Source organism: Cydia splendana, chromosome 16 (assembly GCF_910591565.1).
Source record: "Cydia splendana chromosome 16, ilCydSple1.2, whole genome shotgun sequence".
Classification (NCBI taxonomy): domain Eukaryota; kingdom Metazoa; phylum Arthropoda; class Insecta; order Lepidoptera; family Tortricidae; genus Cydia; species Cydia splendana.
This window is the reverse complement of record NC_085975.1, coordinates 18,092,140-18,109,507: the sequence shown is the minus strand read 5'-3', so window position 1 is coordinate 18,109,507 and position 17,368 is coordinate 18,092,140. Positions and strand designations below refer to the sequence as shown.

At 39.7% G+C, this 17,368-nt stretch overlaps 1 protein-coding gene across 1 annotated transcript; it reads left to right on the top strand.

Moving 5' to 3' along the window:
- The first annotated feature begins 5,833 nt into the window (after positions 1-5,833).
- On the top strand, positions 5,834-17,245 carry LOC134798430 (uncharacterized). The gene is made up of 10 exons (XM_063770866.1): positions 5,834-6,098; positions 7,306-7,512; positions 8,015-8,204; positions 8,412-8,590; positions 9,025-9,135; positions 10,120-10,272; positions 11,185-11,362; positions 12,026-12,243; positions 12,833-12,998; positions 16,037-17,245. The coding sequence occupies exons 1-10, from the start codon at positions 5,917-5,919 to the stop codon at positions 16,139-16,141; spliced, it is 1,689 nt and encodes a 562-aa protein (XP_063626936.1). The 5' UTR covers positions 5,834-5,916; the 3' UTR covers positions 16,142-17,245.
- Positions 17,246-17,368: the final 123 nt, after the last annotated feature.

The window sequence follows — 17,368 nt, the reverse complement described above, 5'->3', positions numbered from 1 at the left end:
CTATTTGCTTTTCGGTGAAGGAAAAACATCGTGAGGAAGCCGGACTAGTAGTAGTAGTAGTACTAGTAGTAGTAGTAGTAGTAAACTCTTACGTACTACTACTAGTCCCGATAAGGCCTAGTTTACTCTCTGGGTTCGAAGGTCAGTCTGATGGCAGTCGCTTTCGTAAAAACTAGTGCCTACGCCAATTCTTGGGATTAGTTGTCAATTGGACCCCAGGCTCCCATGAGCCGTGGCAAAAATTCCGGGATTACGCGAGGAAGATGATGAGTTTTCTTATTATTCCTTTGCCCAGGCCCAGTAACATGCGACAGTGCTATTTCATTTACTCCGATACAATTAGACAGTGTGCGCGTTATAGGTTCACCCTCTTAAGACTGCGTCTAGTGGCGCCCTCATTAGTGGAATTGTTTTGATAATAAACCAATTAATTACTGTACCTATAAATGAATCAGTATATTATGTAGGTACATATTAATATTGTTGTCCTACTTATTCCCCAACTTTTGGTCTTTGTCACATAGTTTAGTTTCATAGTACGAAGTACCATTTCGTAAGTTTCGGCCCGGCCGAAAGGTTCGGCCGTTTTTTGGCCGAAACCGAAACTACAGCCGAAACATGTTTTTTTGGCCGAAACTGGCCGAAACCGAAACCGAAACCGAACCTTCGGTCGGACACTAATCCTCGAGTGTGTTAGGGTGTCAGTCTGTTTGTTTGGTCGGCCTACGCGGCCGGGGAACATAGAGCTCTGTGGAGACGATGTTATGTATAGTGCGACATAAAATAAATGGTTTACGTCAAAAATGTGGCAGGTACGTAGAAAGTGGCGCCCTCATGTAATTTCTACTATTTAATGTCGCACTGTATTTTATTAAAGATGATTTTAAATATTTTAAATCACTTAAATATACCGTTATTGTGCATCCTCGAATGTGTTAGGGGTGTTAGGGCCAGTTTGTCGTCCTACGTGGCTGGTGGACATATAAATCAATAGAGACTATGTTATTAAAATAGCCAATAACTGCGAGCTATCAGCGTTGGACTTAAATAAATACCTACCTACCTAGTAAATTCTTATGAAATAAACTCTTTCGAGTTTGACTCTTGTCCGAGACAGCTTTTAAAGATTGTAAAGATTACGCCCTCTTGCTTAATATAGTTTTACTTCTATGTATTTATGCAATCATGTAAATTGGAGTAGGTAAATGAGGCTTGTAACAGCTAGTTTAATGTAACAATCAAGACGCAAACCTAATGCTGGATGGTGAATATATATTTGGGTCAAAAAACGTTTTTAGTATAAGTTTTCGTACTTTATCCTTTTGGGCATGTCAAAACTTTCTAACTTTAAATTTGTATGACGAAAGTCTTAGAAAAAGGTATCCAAATCGTTAACTTTAGTAATGTCCACAGAAACGACACCGGTTATCCCGAACGTTTTTGACCCATTTGGCCAAACGATGACAGAACATTCCCGACTCCACTGATTTCTCTGTTCCTCGCACTGTGTTTAAAACAGGATTATATCGTTAAAGTCAGGCCAACAATAGATTTTGTAGGCGCCGTAAATAGGCATACATAAATAAATATGCCATAACAGCACCCGTTTGGAAGGGTTCCCCTTTACAATGCCATTTAATGAACTTGGTTGACATAATTACAGCTTATTTTGTACTTTAGTGAAGTTGAACAGAAAGAGGACCAGTTACAATGTATTACAATGTCATGAAGTAGGATTCTGAGTGTATATTAGCGAGGAGAAGTTTACCCACATAACACTGATTCCGCTGTTTCAATAAATATGTCTATTTTACGTTTTGCTATTTGTTCTAATAAATAATTTTTTGTGCAGTATGCAATGAAAATACAGTATTTTTTTGTAAATTGTAAATTAAATTAAGTGCATCCTGATAAATTCGTAAGAAATCTATTTGGTGAAAGGACAATTGTGGTACCAAGTACTATTAAAGTACACATAGGTAATATATTAGGTACTTAATTAGTACATAAATACCTAACGTTAACAACAATCTACAATACGGTAGGTACCGATGTGTCTGATGGTACTGCTTGGAGTCCAGCAAGATTTATGACTGTCTGTAGTAATTTGTAGGTCTGTACGCCATACAATTTGAATTTGAAAATACAGTTTTAGCCTTTTAGGCTTACATGTAATGTTATAGATTTAAATATTGAAAACGCATAAGGCCACACATTTGGTTGACTTTCTCATTATGAAATATAAATAAAGTACAATGCCAACATATGAACATATGAGGACCTCCCCTTCAGCCATTCAAATCTGCACTCTCCTCCTCATACAATATGGATCATAATCAATCAGCAGCATTGTGAAGCAGAGCCTCTATTGTTTTTGTAGCTGAGGGGACAATGAGGAGGGTGCTTGATGTCGCCTACTTCCTATGTGGTTGGTACCGAGTTTGGTACCGTTTCCATTGCTTCATAAATAAGATCAAGGGCCTATCGCGAACCGCGTTCGACGTGTTGCCTCGCTGTCACACTTAAGTACGAATGTACAAGTGCGACAGAGAGGCAACACGTCGAACGCGGTTCGCGGTAGGCCCTCAGATCACCTTTGACCATCGACTTCTAGCCTAATAGCGTCGTGTTTTGGTGATTTAGGGGCAGAGAACGCAACATAGATCCAATACATTCATTCATTAAAATAGTTCGTGTCGTGGAAGACAAGGGAAGAGGCTTTTGCCCAGCAGTGGGACACTCTATAATAGGCTAGTAAAAAAATTGTTGTGTCGGATTTAATTTATAAGTCAGGTACTAGTTTCTGCCCGCGACTTCGTCTGCGTGGAATGATGATGATGATGATTTGATAAAAACTAAAAATAACTCTTTGTCCTTCCCCGGGCCTCAAACTATCTCCATATTATATTTCATCTAAATCGGTTCAGCGGCTTAAGCGTGCGGGGTAAGACAACAGGCAGACAGATAGACAGAGTTACTTTTGCATTTATAATATTAAATACAGGGATTAACTATGTGTGACACTTGTCTTAAGACAACAACGCGCGGGGTGAGAAGAGTCTACAGACTTTTTGGGGTTCCTAAGAGTCCGACACACTTGTTCTGTGGGTTTTTAAAAGCTCATTCACGTTAGACCAGCGGTAGGCAACCTTTTAGCTAGTTAACGAAGTTACCGTGGGCCGCACTTTGTTAATATTTATGACTTTATCAGACATTGTCGTTTGTCAATATTACATACAAAATAGCCAGGGAGGCTCGCGGGCCGCCTGTTGCCGACCGCTGCGTTAGAACATAATAATTGTCTCTAAAATTCTAAATATCGCGAAGTGTAAGTAAATGGAAACATGCAGTGGAAAGCTCGACGCCGACGGAAGCAAGTCTGAACTGCACAATGCAGCTCGATAACTCTCCAGCAGCCTTTCACGGCTTGACACGATTGTGGACAGACAAGAGGACTCCGTGGTTGGTCTTCGGAGGCTATACATGGCTATACGATGTATATTATGGTACCTACCTCAGCTAGCTGTGTATATACTTTGTAGTATGCCTATAGATTCGATGTGAAAGAGCTACCTATACATAAAAGTCATCTTTTCTTTTATTTCTTGTCTTTTATTAAGGTAAGAAATTTTGATACAAACCTACTTCTGGTGTTACAGGTGTCTATAGGCAAAGGTAATTACCTACCGTCAGGTGATTTATCCTGCTCCTGACTGAATCCTGAATCATTAAGAAATTTATGAAAAGTCAGCGAGTGTGATGACAGATGAAGTAAGGTGGAAATATCTATACCTATGTCTGTATCTTGAGGTATTTAAATAAAAGTAAACAAAATATACCCGCAAATGGCTCCTTACGCCAGTTGAGGGTAGATGAAAACATTACATAATCAAATAATGTAGGTTAAAGCAGGCGTGGCTCACTCCGCGATTTCGTCGCTTTGCAACAGGTAGCTACAAGTACATCCGTCCCACACCAATTTTGGTGGCTAGCCATAAGCCGCGCGTGGCGCTGTCGCCACCTAGTGGTCATATCTGTCCTAATCGTAACAGACGCATTTTGTTAGAGAGTGAATCTTCTGTACCTAGTACTATTATTTATTCTGTGGTTAAAGTCAGGTCGTTCAGTGACAGATCCAGGTGGTTTTGTATTTGGTTGATTAACCAATAAATTTTATAACTAACAAATCATTTGTTTACTTTTATTTTATACCTAAAGATACAGAGTATAGTAATAATCACTTCCTCATCGCTGGGCTGCAAACAGCAAACAAAACGTATCCACGATCAAACTGTATATCATTCGGTTGACGTGACGTCGCGGAAGTGAGTCGTTGTCCAATCGCGATTTGTGAACCCCCGAATCAGCACATCCTCGCTCTTGAACGGTGGCAAGTTCAAGGTCAAATGAGAACGTAGTTTGGTTATTACATACACACGGGTATGTATATAATGGGTGTTTATGTGCGCGCTTAGTGCGCGTCACTTGCAAATGTTTTTAATGCTGAAGGTTCGGACCAGTAACTAGGTAGTTATGACTAGTATGAGCAGTCTTTTGAGTCTTTGACTGTAAACGATTATTACTAACCTCGAGTTCATGTTACTCTGGTCTTCTTATAAGTTAAACTCGCTCACTCTCGCCTCTTCACCCAATGGTTTAGGTAGGTACTAGGTTAACTAGGTTACACAACCTAAACCTGAAGGATCACACGCTCACACGAGGAATTTAACTTTCAAATAAATAATACATTTCCTTATAGCCTTTTTGACTGACTTCAAAAAGGTAGTTGCTCCTTTAAGTTCGCCTAGTGATCCAAAAGACTCGAGCCCTGTGAGCCTTTTTTTAGGGCTCGCCTCATTTCTTGACGCCTAAAAGTTCACTGTGATCACTAAGTTCGCCTGTTACCTATGCAGTGAGTTCTTTATTTCATTTTATGCATAGCAGCGACATCTAGTGACAGATTATGCAGCTATCGATAAGTACATTTTGAACAAATTATGAATGTTATAATATCAAAAGTAGAGCCTTTCAACAATTTAAAATTTTAGTAAATAATACTTATTAATATAGATGGTCAAGCAAATCTTGTCAGTAGAAAAAGGCGCGAAATTCAAATTTTCTATGGGACGATATCCTTTCGCGCCTACATTTTTCAAATTTGCCGCCTTTTTCTACTGACAAGATCTGCTTGACCCAGTATACAGGATGATTCATGAGACGTGAGCAGGACTAATCCTGCACACTCAGTAACTGATAATTGATCGATCACCGTCGTATTTAGGAGAAACAACAACACTTTTTCCTATTTTTTTACTTTTTGGTGAGGGCAAATTTAATTCTCAACAATCATGGTCACCCTACAGGACCTAATTAATAAACATAAAACCTCTTTAACCGTAATGGCATTTTGATTACGAAGAAAATAAACTGTCAAACTTGAGTGAGATACGAGTTTTCAAAAGTAACCAGACCGTGATGACAGTAATGACATTCAATTTGACACAAAATATCGGTAGTTTAGTATTCTAATTTTCGGGTGACCATGCATGTCGTAAAAAAAATAATAACTTTATTTTCCAACACGACTAGAAAATTAACGTTAACCTCACTAATACTGATACGAAACAGTTGCTTATAATGAACGATATGCGCAGTGTTAGTCCTGCTCACGTCTCCTGAATGACCCTGTATGTAGCAATTACGTGGCAAACCTTGTATTCTATTAATTTAATTCCTGCCTGCTACGTACTGTACAATTTGGACCGACAATACAAAGAAAAATACACCTCGCGTCTATGACACTGACAGATGACAGCTTGACACTGAAATAACATTTCATTTGAAGATTTCAACGGTTTTGCGTCTAATCTTGGTGAATTTTTACTTGTTAATGGATAAAAACTGTTTATTTACACAATGAACCCGCTAAACTACATAAGTGACGAAGAATTCCTGCCTTTCCTCCAAAGTTTGGAAGTAGAAAGTGATAGAAAGTCCTTTGAATGGATGTTCAACGATCCCGAGCTTTCTGGTATTTTACAGTGGCTTTACAATAGTTTGGATCACTCCAATGCATTAACTGCTCGTGAAAAATACAGGTAAAGAACACTTCCTTTATTACACGTGCAATCTGTGGGTCAGTTTTACGCAGCGGGCATACAGCGCCCTTCGCGTACAATACAATAACGCGTTTAGAGTGCTGTTTGGGCTGCCGCGTTACTGTAGCGCGTCAACTATGTTTGCCGAGGCGCACACCGATAGTTTCGACGCAATAATTAGAAAACGGTGTGCGTCATTAGTCGACCGTCTTCGCCACAGCCCAAACAATATTCTAAACGTGCTGGCGCAGCGCTGGGACTCGCCTATGTTCGCGCGCTGGGTGCGACTGCACGCGCCGCCGGTCGCCGCACCACGCCGCTTTTAGTTGTACATAATTATTTTTGTTTGTTTTTATGTTCTTTTTATCACTAACATAGATTTATAAGGGTTGTTGAGCCTTGTACTAACAATAATATGGATTTTTTTATTCGAAATAAAAATATTGAATTGAATTGAATTTATTAATTTCGATGTAACAACCGAGATAAAGTGTATTTATGTGGACAAATATGGAAGATTTGTGTACACCAAGTCTAAAGCTAGTGAAACTTATTTTATCGATTTTGAGGGCTTAATCTGTTCTTAAATTCAATAAAATTAAACTTAAATTTGAATAAGTTAACACAGCATTTAATAATTACTATTTAATATGGGTCAGTTACATTTTCTTTGACCACAATATTAGCCATTTATTTTTGAGCTTGGAATTCATTTGTAGGGTTCCCAAATTGTAAAAAGGGACCCTATAACTAAGACTCCGCTGTCCATCCGTCTGTCTGTCTCCAGGCTGTATCTCATGAATAGTGATAGCTAGACAGTTGATATTTTCACAGACGATGTATAGCTGTTGCCGCTATAACAATAAATACTAAAAACAGAATAAAATAAAACTTAAGTGAGGCCCTCATATAACAAACGTGATGATTTGCCGTTTTTTGCGTAATGGTCCGGAACCCTTCGTGCATGAGTCTGACTCGCACTTGGCCAGTCTTTAAATTTTTCATTTCATCAGTAAGTAATAATTTGGGATGAAATAATATACACTTCAAATCATATTAGGAGGTAACCAAGTTATCTGCTTTGCCCAAATGTTGACTGGTAGAGAATGCCTTGTAGCATTAAGTCCGCCTTTTGCAATAAAACATTTGTATTTTCCTTGTGCAATAAAGATTAAATAAATAAATAAATTATGATGTTTTCAAACAGATACACAGAAATTGAGCAGCACCTCCTTTCTCCGGAAGACCTGGACAGCTACGTATCCTCACTACAAGAAGAGTTCCCAGGTCTCTGCCTACCCGGACACCAGGAGTCCCTGCAGGCGGCCAAGACGGATGTTCAGATGCAGAATGAGAGGCTGAAGATGTTGGAGAAACATGAGGCCGTTGTTAAGGATCTTGTTAAGAGGAATGAGTGTGTATTTTGGTTTTGTATTTTTAGATGTCATTACATTGAAAATTAACTATATTTTTAGTGTTTTGGCACGCTCCACTCACAAGGGCCTCCGTCACAACCGCATCATGAGGCTCTGAATTCGAAGTTTAGACCCACTCCTTTGAATTTTTTTACAGATCCCTGTTTGTATATCCTATCATCAATCATCATCATAAACTCAATCACCCTGTTTTCTGACGGAATGGTTGGACAAATTGGGGCAATCTTACTTCTTATGGTGCTGCAAGCCTTTATGGGTCTTGGCCTCGTCTTCCTTCCTTCTTCCTGCCTTGGGGCAATTATACTGTCATGTTAGTATCTAGGATATAAAAACAAAATTTAAGCATGTTTCAGAAGAAGCAACTGGTAAATATCAAATGATATTTCACATTATACTCTGAGAAACAACAACCTTGTATTCTGTTACTGTTTTCCTGTTTCTTTGTTTTACCTGCCTAAATTCTAAAACTTAATGTTTTAGCCTGGCAAAAGAAGAGCTAAGCCGAGAGATCACCAAGCTAAACTCAGCGCAGCACCAGCTAGCCCAGGATGAGGCAGCGTCAGCAAACGAATGCGTCTCATTGGCTGGAGAACTTGAGACGCTGACAGATGGCGTAGTTGATGTAATTGCTGACAGCTTGAGTTTGTACAGCAACGCACATGGGGATAAAGTGAGTAACGAAAGTCCTATAGTTCGTTTTTTAGGGTTCCGCACCCAAAGGGTAAAAACGGGACCCTATTACTAAGACTCCGGTGTCGATCTGTCCGTCTTTCTGTCTTTCACCAGGCTGTATCTCATGAACCTTGATAGACAGCTAAAATTTTCACAGATGACGTATTTCTGTTGCGGCTATTTTAATTTTTCGTTTTCATTTCAGGAAATAGCAAAAAAGTTCCTCAGCTTCGGTCCATTCGAGTCCTACAAGCAAGCACAGACGCTATACGCGTCCCACTTCGACTTGTACGTGTCCCGCAAGTTCAATAAGAGACAGAATGATGCGGTCACTGATGGGGATCTACGGTGTGCTCTGATTGAAGCTTCCGTTATGGGAGAGAGGTAACAATTTATTATTATAGTTTGCCAAACCGTTGTATCTCTACTGATATACCTTCCTTATGTAGTTTAATTATTTAGGCTTTATAGTTGGTCAGACCTAGTCAAAAGTGCATTCAATGAACCACTCCATGAATGTACAAGAAGGGCTACAGTACGGGAGGAATGGCGACGGATCGTGAAGCTTGCCACCGGCCCTGATATGACGACCACGAACACTCTGACAAGAGTGTGACGACAAAGAAGAAGGAGGAAGTAGAAAAAGTGTTATTTATTTGAGTCATAGAAAAAGTATTGTATACAATAGTGATATATTTAATCAAGCTTTTCACTCTCTATTTAGGTCACTCAGCCAGCTTTATGGCCTAAACACGGTACTCTGAAAAGCTCCCTATTATATAACGAGTGTATAAAATACTATTGCTTGACTGTTTCAGATTATCCAGCGCAGCGTTGACGTACATAGACGCTAAGACGGAATTGGCAGGCGAGCAAGCGAAGCTCGCTCTAGTTGCCAACTACCAGAACGTTCATCCCAGTAGAATAGCGTAAGTATTTTAACTTTAAGTCTCTCGTGACGCTCAAAAATATTTAAATTTATTTTTTTGTTGATGATCCTCGAACTAATTGAAATGTGTTCAGCAATAATCGACTAAAATCTCGCTCAAAGTGATGATTTATTTTTAAATAGCTTCTGCCCGCGACTTCGTCTACATTCAGCGGTCGGCAACATGCGGCCCGCGAGCCTCCCTGGCTATTTTGTATGTAATATTGACGAACGACAATGTCTGATAAACCCTTGGCTGCTAAAAGGTTGCCGACCGCTGGTCTACATGGGATGATGATGATCGATAAAAACTATCATAAGTCCTTTCCCCCAATGTCTACACCAAATTTCATCTAAATCAGTTCTGTGGTTTAAGCATGAACAGGCGTGACTCACTCCGCGATTTCGTCGCGTCGCTACAAGTACATGCGGCCCACACCAATTTTGGTGTCTAGCAGTAGTAGTTGCCGCGCACCGCTACCGAACGGACGCCTGCTCGCGCTTGCGCCACCTTGCGGTCATATCTGTCGTAATAGACGCGTTTTGTTAGAGAGTGAACCTTCTGTACCTAGTATTACTATTATTTATTCTGTGGCATGAAGAAGAAACAGATAGACAGAGTTACTTTCGCATCTATAATATTAGTAGGGATTTTTTTTTCAAGCGCTGGTGACTTAGCGGTAAGAGCGTGCGACTTTCAATCCGGAGGTCGCGGGTTCAAACCCCCGCCTCGTACCAATGAGTTTTTCTTATATACGAAATATCATTTGATATTTACCAGTTGCTTTTCGGTGAAGGCCTAGTTTCCCCTCTGGGTTGGAAAGTCAGATGGCAGTCGCTTTCGTAAAAAATAGTGTCTACGTCAATTCTTGGGATTAGTTGCCAAGCGGACCCCAGGCTCCCATGAGCCGTGGCAAAAATGCCGGAATAAAGCGAGAAAGAAGTATGTTTTTTTTTGTATTTGTCAAATTTTGTCTTATTTCAGTCATTTATCGCTTGAAGAGCAAGCTGCCTTAGACCTAGAACAAGAAGAACCTATCCTGGATCAACAAATACAAGATGCAGTGAAGGAGTTTGTCGAAGGCCGTACCAGATTAGCGGCCGAGACCACTGCGAGGTCTGCTTTGACTGTCAGAGAGTAAGTAAATGGTTTACATCAGGCTTGATTTACACTTGGACACACCTCGGACACTGGCGATCAAATGTATGAAACAAACGCCTTCCTACGCACACAGTCTAAGCTCGTGTAGGTGAACGCGTACCATGCTTGTGTGAGTGAGATAAGACGTGCTAGGGTTCCCGCCATTTTGTTGTCAAGTTCGATGACCTCAATGACTCAAAACTCATTGCGAGAATTAGGAAGAAATAAGAATCGTATTATGTTGTAAGGTGGGTATCTAAGCTCGATTTATACAATAGTTTCCTATTTTGAATCAGTATAAACGAAGTAACAAAATTTTTGTAAGGAAATTCAGGCCACCAAAATATTACGTAAGTTGAAAACATGATTTTTTGTTCATATAGATATTGTGTTGTTTTCAGTGTGTTCTGATAGGTTTTGGAAATATTTGTTTAATATTTGAATATTTGACGTGGCCTCCGCTCTGCGCACCGCGTTGTCGCGTCCTTGCCAGCCGGTCACTGAGAGGTAACCGAGAGCGGGTGGGCGGCACTTTCAACGGGAGGCAGGGAGTGTCCATACTGTACGTTAGTACTATTTATTATACTGTGACTTGGAGATATGTTATAACTCCAAATCACATTAGCATCACTACAACTTATAAAACAAAGTCCCCCGCCGCGTCTGTCTGTTTGTGTATGTATGTTCGGGATAAACGGGGGATTTTCACCTATCAATAGAGTGATTGTTGAGGAAGGTTTAAGTGTATAATTTGTTGAAGTTATGTGTAACCCGTGCGAAGCCGGTGCGCGTCGCTAGTTATAATTATTATAATTTTTGTGTTTATGTCATTGGGCATATTTTACAACACCTAATTACTCTCCTGTTACGTAAAATAGTTGTGGCGGTCAAAATATTTTTTTTTCACAGACGAATTCACTCTGACCTAAGTCACCTCCTCGACGTGTCGCAGCAGGCCTTGTGTCTCGACCGGACACTATACTACTGTCTGCGCGCGGCTTTGCGCAACGTTCAGGAGTTTTTGCAACTAACAAGTCAACTAAAAGAGTATTATACGTCTGAAAGTGCCGCGGCTGCTGACAGGATCGTAAGTACATATTTAAAACTTTAAGGGGCCCACAGATTACCAGTTCGCCGGACGATATCAGCCTGTCAGTTAAACGTAAAATTTGACAGCTCCGAACAACTGACAGGCTGATATCGTCCGGCGAACTGGTAATCTGTGGGCCCCTTTACTCTGTCAAATCTTGGGAAGTAAATTAAAACAAATTCTTGACGTTTTATAGAATTTATATTTGGTATACTTATGATTCTTCTGAAAGACCGGTGACGATACAATATTATGATGACATTGAACTGATCTGATGATGTAAACCAAAAGTAGAATCTGAAACTATAAAAAAATTATATAAAAATAAATCCCTATTTCCCTTGGTCACGGCATCACGCGTGAACGGGTGGAACAATTTCGCTAATTCTTTTTTTATTGTGTTTGTTATTGTCAGGAGAAGGTTCATAAGAAAAAAACAAGAACGTGCCAAAAAAAAGATAGATACAGGTGAAACGAAGTTCCAGGTCAAAAAAAAATTTTACTACGTTAACAACCCGTAATTATTTATTACATATTTATAGAACTGTAACTATAAAATGTTATAAATATTCATGGAATCGAACTACAGTGGAACATCGATAACTCGAACCTTGTTAAGGCGAAGTTGTCGCAAGAAATAAAATATTATTTTAATTCCAGAAATCAATGAACGAGATATGCTTCGAGCAGGAATGCTGCGAGCGCCGCCTCGACTCGTCAGACCAACTGCTCGACACTCTCCGGACCATTCTCAACGTCAAGTCCAATGATTCGTTACTGCTGAATAAGAATTATTGTGAGCTGAGAGCGGACATCCTCGCCTTAAGGGACGCTGTGTATGAGAGCTATGAGAATAGGGAACAAGCGTGTCTTAACTTGTAAGTACAAATCAAATTATTTACTAGGGTCTAGTCAGAAATATCTAGAATTGTTCTAGATTGTTACAAAAGCGACTGCCATGTGACCGAAGCAGAAAAAAAACCGGCCAAGTGCGAGTCGGAATCGCGCACTAAGGGTTCCGTACCATTAAGTCTTAAGTCTACCCATCTATGTTTTAAGGGAGTTCCCTCTGCCAACAAACTGCCCTGCAGTTTGGCAGAAGAATACAATCTGTAACATAGGGTTTATTTCATCTGAATAAATGTTTTTTTTTTTATGCAAAACACGGCAAAAAATATACGTTTACGTCTCTAATTGACCCAAGGTAATTTTTTAAAGCGACTGCGATATGACCTTTCCAAATAAGTAAAATAGGCAATATTAGAATTAGTCTTTCTTTTCTTTCATGGTGTTTTCCTTGAACTTAGGCGATCACACTGGCACACAGCGTCAGAAAACCATATCAGTGTGATAACTGCCTCAAAGCGACAATTCCTCGACAGTTCGACACTCGACACCCTTCGTACCATTCTCACCGCGATTATTTCCCGTTTCCTGTACAAAATGATGAAATTTGTATTTTTTCAGCCAAAAAACAACCTTACCCCTTCGCAACTACATCTGGGACGGCTGCACCAAGCTGCCCAACTGCTGGAACACCTCAGTGGCAGCCATGACACACAACTTGCAGCAGACGATGGAGCAGGCCGAGAGGAAAGTGGCCGAGGCCGGCGGGGGGTACTCCTCTGTCAAGGTAAAACAAGCCTTGTTTACATGTAGATAGAGCTCATTATAACAATACTGGAGCAAGCTCCCAACTGCTGGAACACATCGGTAGCGGCCACGACACACAACTTGCAGCAGACGATGGAGCAGGCCGAGAGGAAAGTGGCCGAGGCCAGAGGGGGGTACTCCTCTGTCAAGGTAAAACGAGCCTTGTTTACATGTAGATAGTGTTCACTATTACAATACTGGAGCAAGCTCCCAACTGCTGGAACACATCGGTAGCGGCCACGACATACAACTTGCAGCAGACGATGGAGCAGGCCGAGAGGAAAGTGGCCGAGGCTGGCGGGGGGTACTCCTCTGTCAAGGTGAAACGAGCCTTGTTTACATGTACATAGAGCTCACTATAACAATACTGGAGCAAGCTCCCAACTGCTGGAACACATCGGTAGCGGCCACGACATACAACTTGCAGCAGACGATGGAGCAGGCCGAGAGGAAAGTGGCCGAGGCTGGCGGGGGGTACTCCTCTGTCAAGGTGAAACGAGCCTTGTTTACATGTACATAGAGCTCACTATAACAATACTGGAGCAAGCTCCCAACTGCTGGAACACATCGGTAGCGGCCACGACACACAACTTGCAGCAGACGAAGGAACAGGCCGAGAGGAAAGTGGCCGAGGCCGGCGGGGGGTACTCCTCTGTCAAGGTAAAACGAGCCTTGTTTACATGTAGATAGAGCTCACTATAACAATACTTACATGTAGACAGAGCTTATTATAAGACCCTACAAAGCGCAAGAGATCGTGTCAACTGCAGGAAGCAGCACCACTTTATTAGGCGAAGTGTCAACGTCAAGTTTAAGTTTTCAACTTAAGCCACTAGATGGCAGACCTTCATACGAAATCGTGTCACCATCACACAAAAGGGTGAAATTCCATAGTGTGTATTTGCGTTTCACATTTTGCTTAATGAGAGTGTGAGACGCAATGCACATTGGATCAAGAAACTGGACAAGTGGAATATCACTCTGAATTGCAGGAAGAAGCACCAGTTTATTGACGTGAAGTCAATGCCAAGTTCAAGATGGCAGACTCTCCAATGCGAACGATCCCTATACCCCGTCCGATCTCAGTGCGTCTCACTCTCTCATTAAAGCAAAATGTGAGACGCAATTCACATTGGACAAAGAAATTGGATAGGTGGAATACCACCCTTACAGACCTCGCGAACCCCCACGGTTCCGCAATTTTGATAAAAACACAAAGGCTGAATCGACAAAAAAAATACTCATTTACTTTAAAATCTATTTTAGCTAGTTTGTTAGTGCACGACACCTTGCACTTTGTGACTATGCGCTGAAACTTGGCACAGTTGATTCTTAGCTGGTCATGAGCAGATACAGACCGGGAGACCTCGAGAGCCACGTCTCATTTAGTGGGGGGGAGGGGGGAAGTTCGACGCCGCCGCGCTTCACTTGGAGCAACATTTCTCTAAAACTGTACCTATTAGGGCATGTGATATATCATATTCGGTTAAATTAAGGATGAGGAATTTTTTTTTGTACCAAAACAATGCACTTTCTAACAAAAAAATAAACATAAAGTAGAAAAGACAAAAAAACGTATCTTGGATTTTTTCATAATTACCAATTTTTTTTTAAGTGTAGTAGGAATCTAAAAACAAAAAATATACTTGTAAAGCTACACTTATTACGTTTAAGAAAATATATAGTTTATTATACAAAACTGTTGATAAATGGGAGATAAAAAATAATATTAAGCGTGGGCCAGAGTGATCTCAATACAAAATATTATGAATGTGGGAAAGTTACTTATAATTTGTTCTACAATCGTTTATTTTTTAGTTTTTCGTAAATAACTCGTAAACGGTAGCCCACAGCAAAAAATATCTTTTACGTAAATAATGTGTTTCAGATTTCTTATAAAATAAGTGCTCCTTTTTTTCGCTAAGGTCAATATTAAAAAAAATATTGAAGGGAGAAAATAAATACTAAGGTCCTCTTTTTTAGTCATTCGTAAATAACTCGTAAAGGATGTCCAATAGCAAAAAATATTTTAACACAAGAATAATTAGCATAAAATTTCCTACAAAAAAGGACATTCAAACTTTTTCGCTAGGATCAATATTTAAAAAGGGGACCTTAGAATTTATTTTCTCTCTTTAATATCGTTTTTAATATTGATCCTAGCGAAAAAGTTCGAATGACCTTTTTTGTAGGAAATTTTATGTAAATTATTCATGTACTAAAAATTTTTTTGCTATTGGCCTTCGTTTACGAGTTATTTACGAATGACTAAAAAAGGGGACCTAAGTATTTATTTTCTCCCTTCAATATTTTTTTTTTATATTGATGGTACCGAAAAACAGTAGTACTTATTTTATAAGAAATCTGAAACAGATTATTTACGTAAAAGATATTTTTTTGCTGTGGGCTACCGTTTACGAGTTATTTACGAGAAACAAGAAAAATAAACGATTGTAGAACAAATTATAAGTAACTTTCCCACATTCATAATATTTTGTATTGAGATCACTCTGACCCACGCTTAATATTATTTTTTATCTCCCATTTATCAACAGTTTTGTATATTAAACTATATATTTTCTTAAACGTAATAAGTGTAGCTTTACGACTGTATTTTTTGTTTTCAGATTCCTGCTACACTTTAAAAAAAAATTGGTAATTATGAAAAAATCAAAAATACGTTTTTTAGTCTTTTCTACTTTATGCTTTTTTTTTGTTAGAAAGTGCATTGTTTTTGTTCCAAAACTAGATTCCTCATCCTTAATTTATCCGAAAATGATATATTACATTCCCTAATAGGTATAGTTTTAGAGAAATGTTGCTCCAAGTGAAGCGCGGCAGCGTCGAACTTTCCCCCTCCCCCCTCACTAAATGAGAGGTGGCTCTCGACGGCTCCCGGTCTGTATCTGCTCATGACCAGCTAAGAATCAACTGTGCCAAGTTTCAGCGCATAGTCTCAAAGTGCAAGGTCCCCATACAACGGTGTGCAGTAACAAAGCAGCTATTTGTTGTTTTCAGAATGGCGACAAGCAGGGTCTCCGTAAGCTGTGGCAGTACTTCTTGACCGACCAGAATAAGCTGGCGGCGGCCATGCGAGCGGCGCAAACTAGGAGCTTCTGTTAGTACTTCTGTTACTTTTTAGAGTAAAACCCTATTACTAAGGCTATGTTCCGAATCACGCTCACAACGCTTACGGTGCTGGCTGTCGGTCCGAATCAGTTAGCTAACTGAAATTTTTTTCGCGCCTGTCCTCTGTCCTGTCATTGTCAAACGTCACCTTGACGTTTGCGCTCAAGGTGCTTACGCCTGGGAGTGTGAGCATCGTGAGCGCCGTCCAATGACGTCATTAATGACGTCACGATATCTCATGTAAGCGCTATGAGCGTGAATCGGTCCAGTCGTGAGCGTGCTGTGAGCGCTGTGAGCGTGATTCGGAACATAGCCTAAGACTCCACTGTCCGTCTGTCTATCTGTCTGTCACCAGACTGTATCTCATGAACCGTGATAGCTAGGCAGTTGAAATTTTCACGGATGATGTATTTCTGTTGCCGCTATAACAACAAATGCTAAAAACAATATAATTAATATTTAAGTGGGGCTCCCATACAACAGGCACAACAGCCGTGATTATTTTACCGTGTTTTGCGTAATGGTACGGAACCCTTCGTGCGCGAGTCCGACTCGCACTTGGCCGGTTTTTGTTATATTCTGGTCGTACTGTCTGTTAGCCGTAGTAGTAGTCATATTATATTGCCAAGCGTGTACCGTGGAATGTAGATTCCATGGTACATATATATATTAAAGATTCAAGCGATTATATCAAATGACCACAAAAAAGTACAAAGGAAAATATATGTGTATATATGTAATATGTGTATATAAATAATATGAAAGTATACGTAAAGTTGGGTGAAATGCGAAAACGTATAAATAACAGCTTTTTCTTGGCATTAGATACTATAATATGTTAAATTGAGACTGAATTAGTATTTTAAAGAAATTTTGTCGACGCGGTGCTTATCACAATAATTTAAATCCACGAAAATTTGTCAAGAAATATCATTTTATGACAGAAATAAATAAATATGAAACGTGAACCAAATGTTGAGGACTTTGATGGTATAATTATGTTATGTACCAAAAGACATTTGTTTTCGTAAATTATGTTTAATTTAAATAACTATGTAACAGTATAAAATTCTAAAATAAATACTAATTTTGATCACATATTGTTTTTATATTTACAAAATGGTATCTTACACTAGAATGTATGCTAAAACGAGGCAGTCAGACATATATCTAAAACTGGTAGAAAAATAAGTTCAATACTTATCTAAAAATTGCAAGACA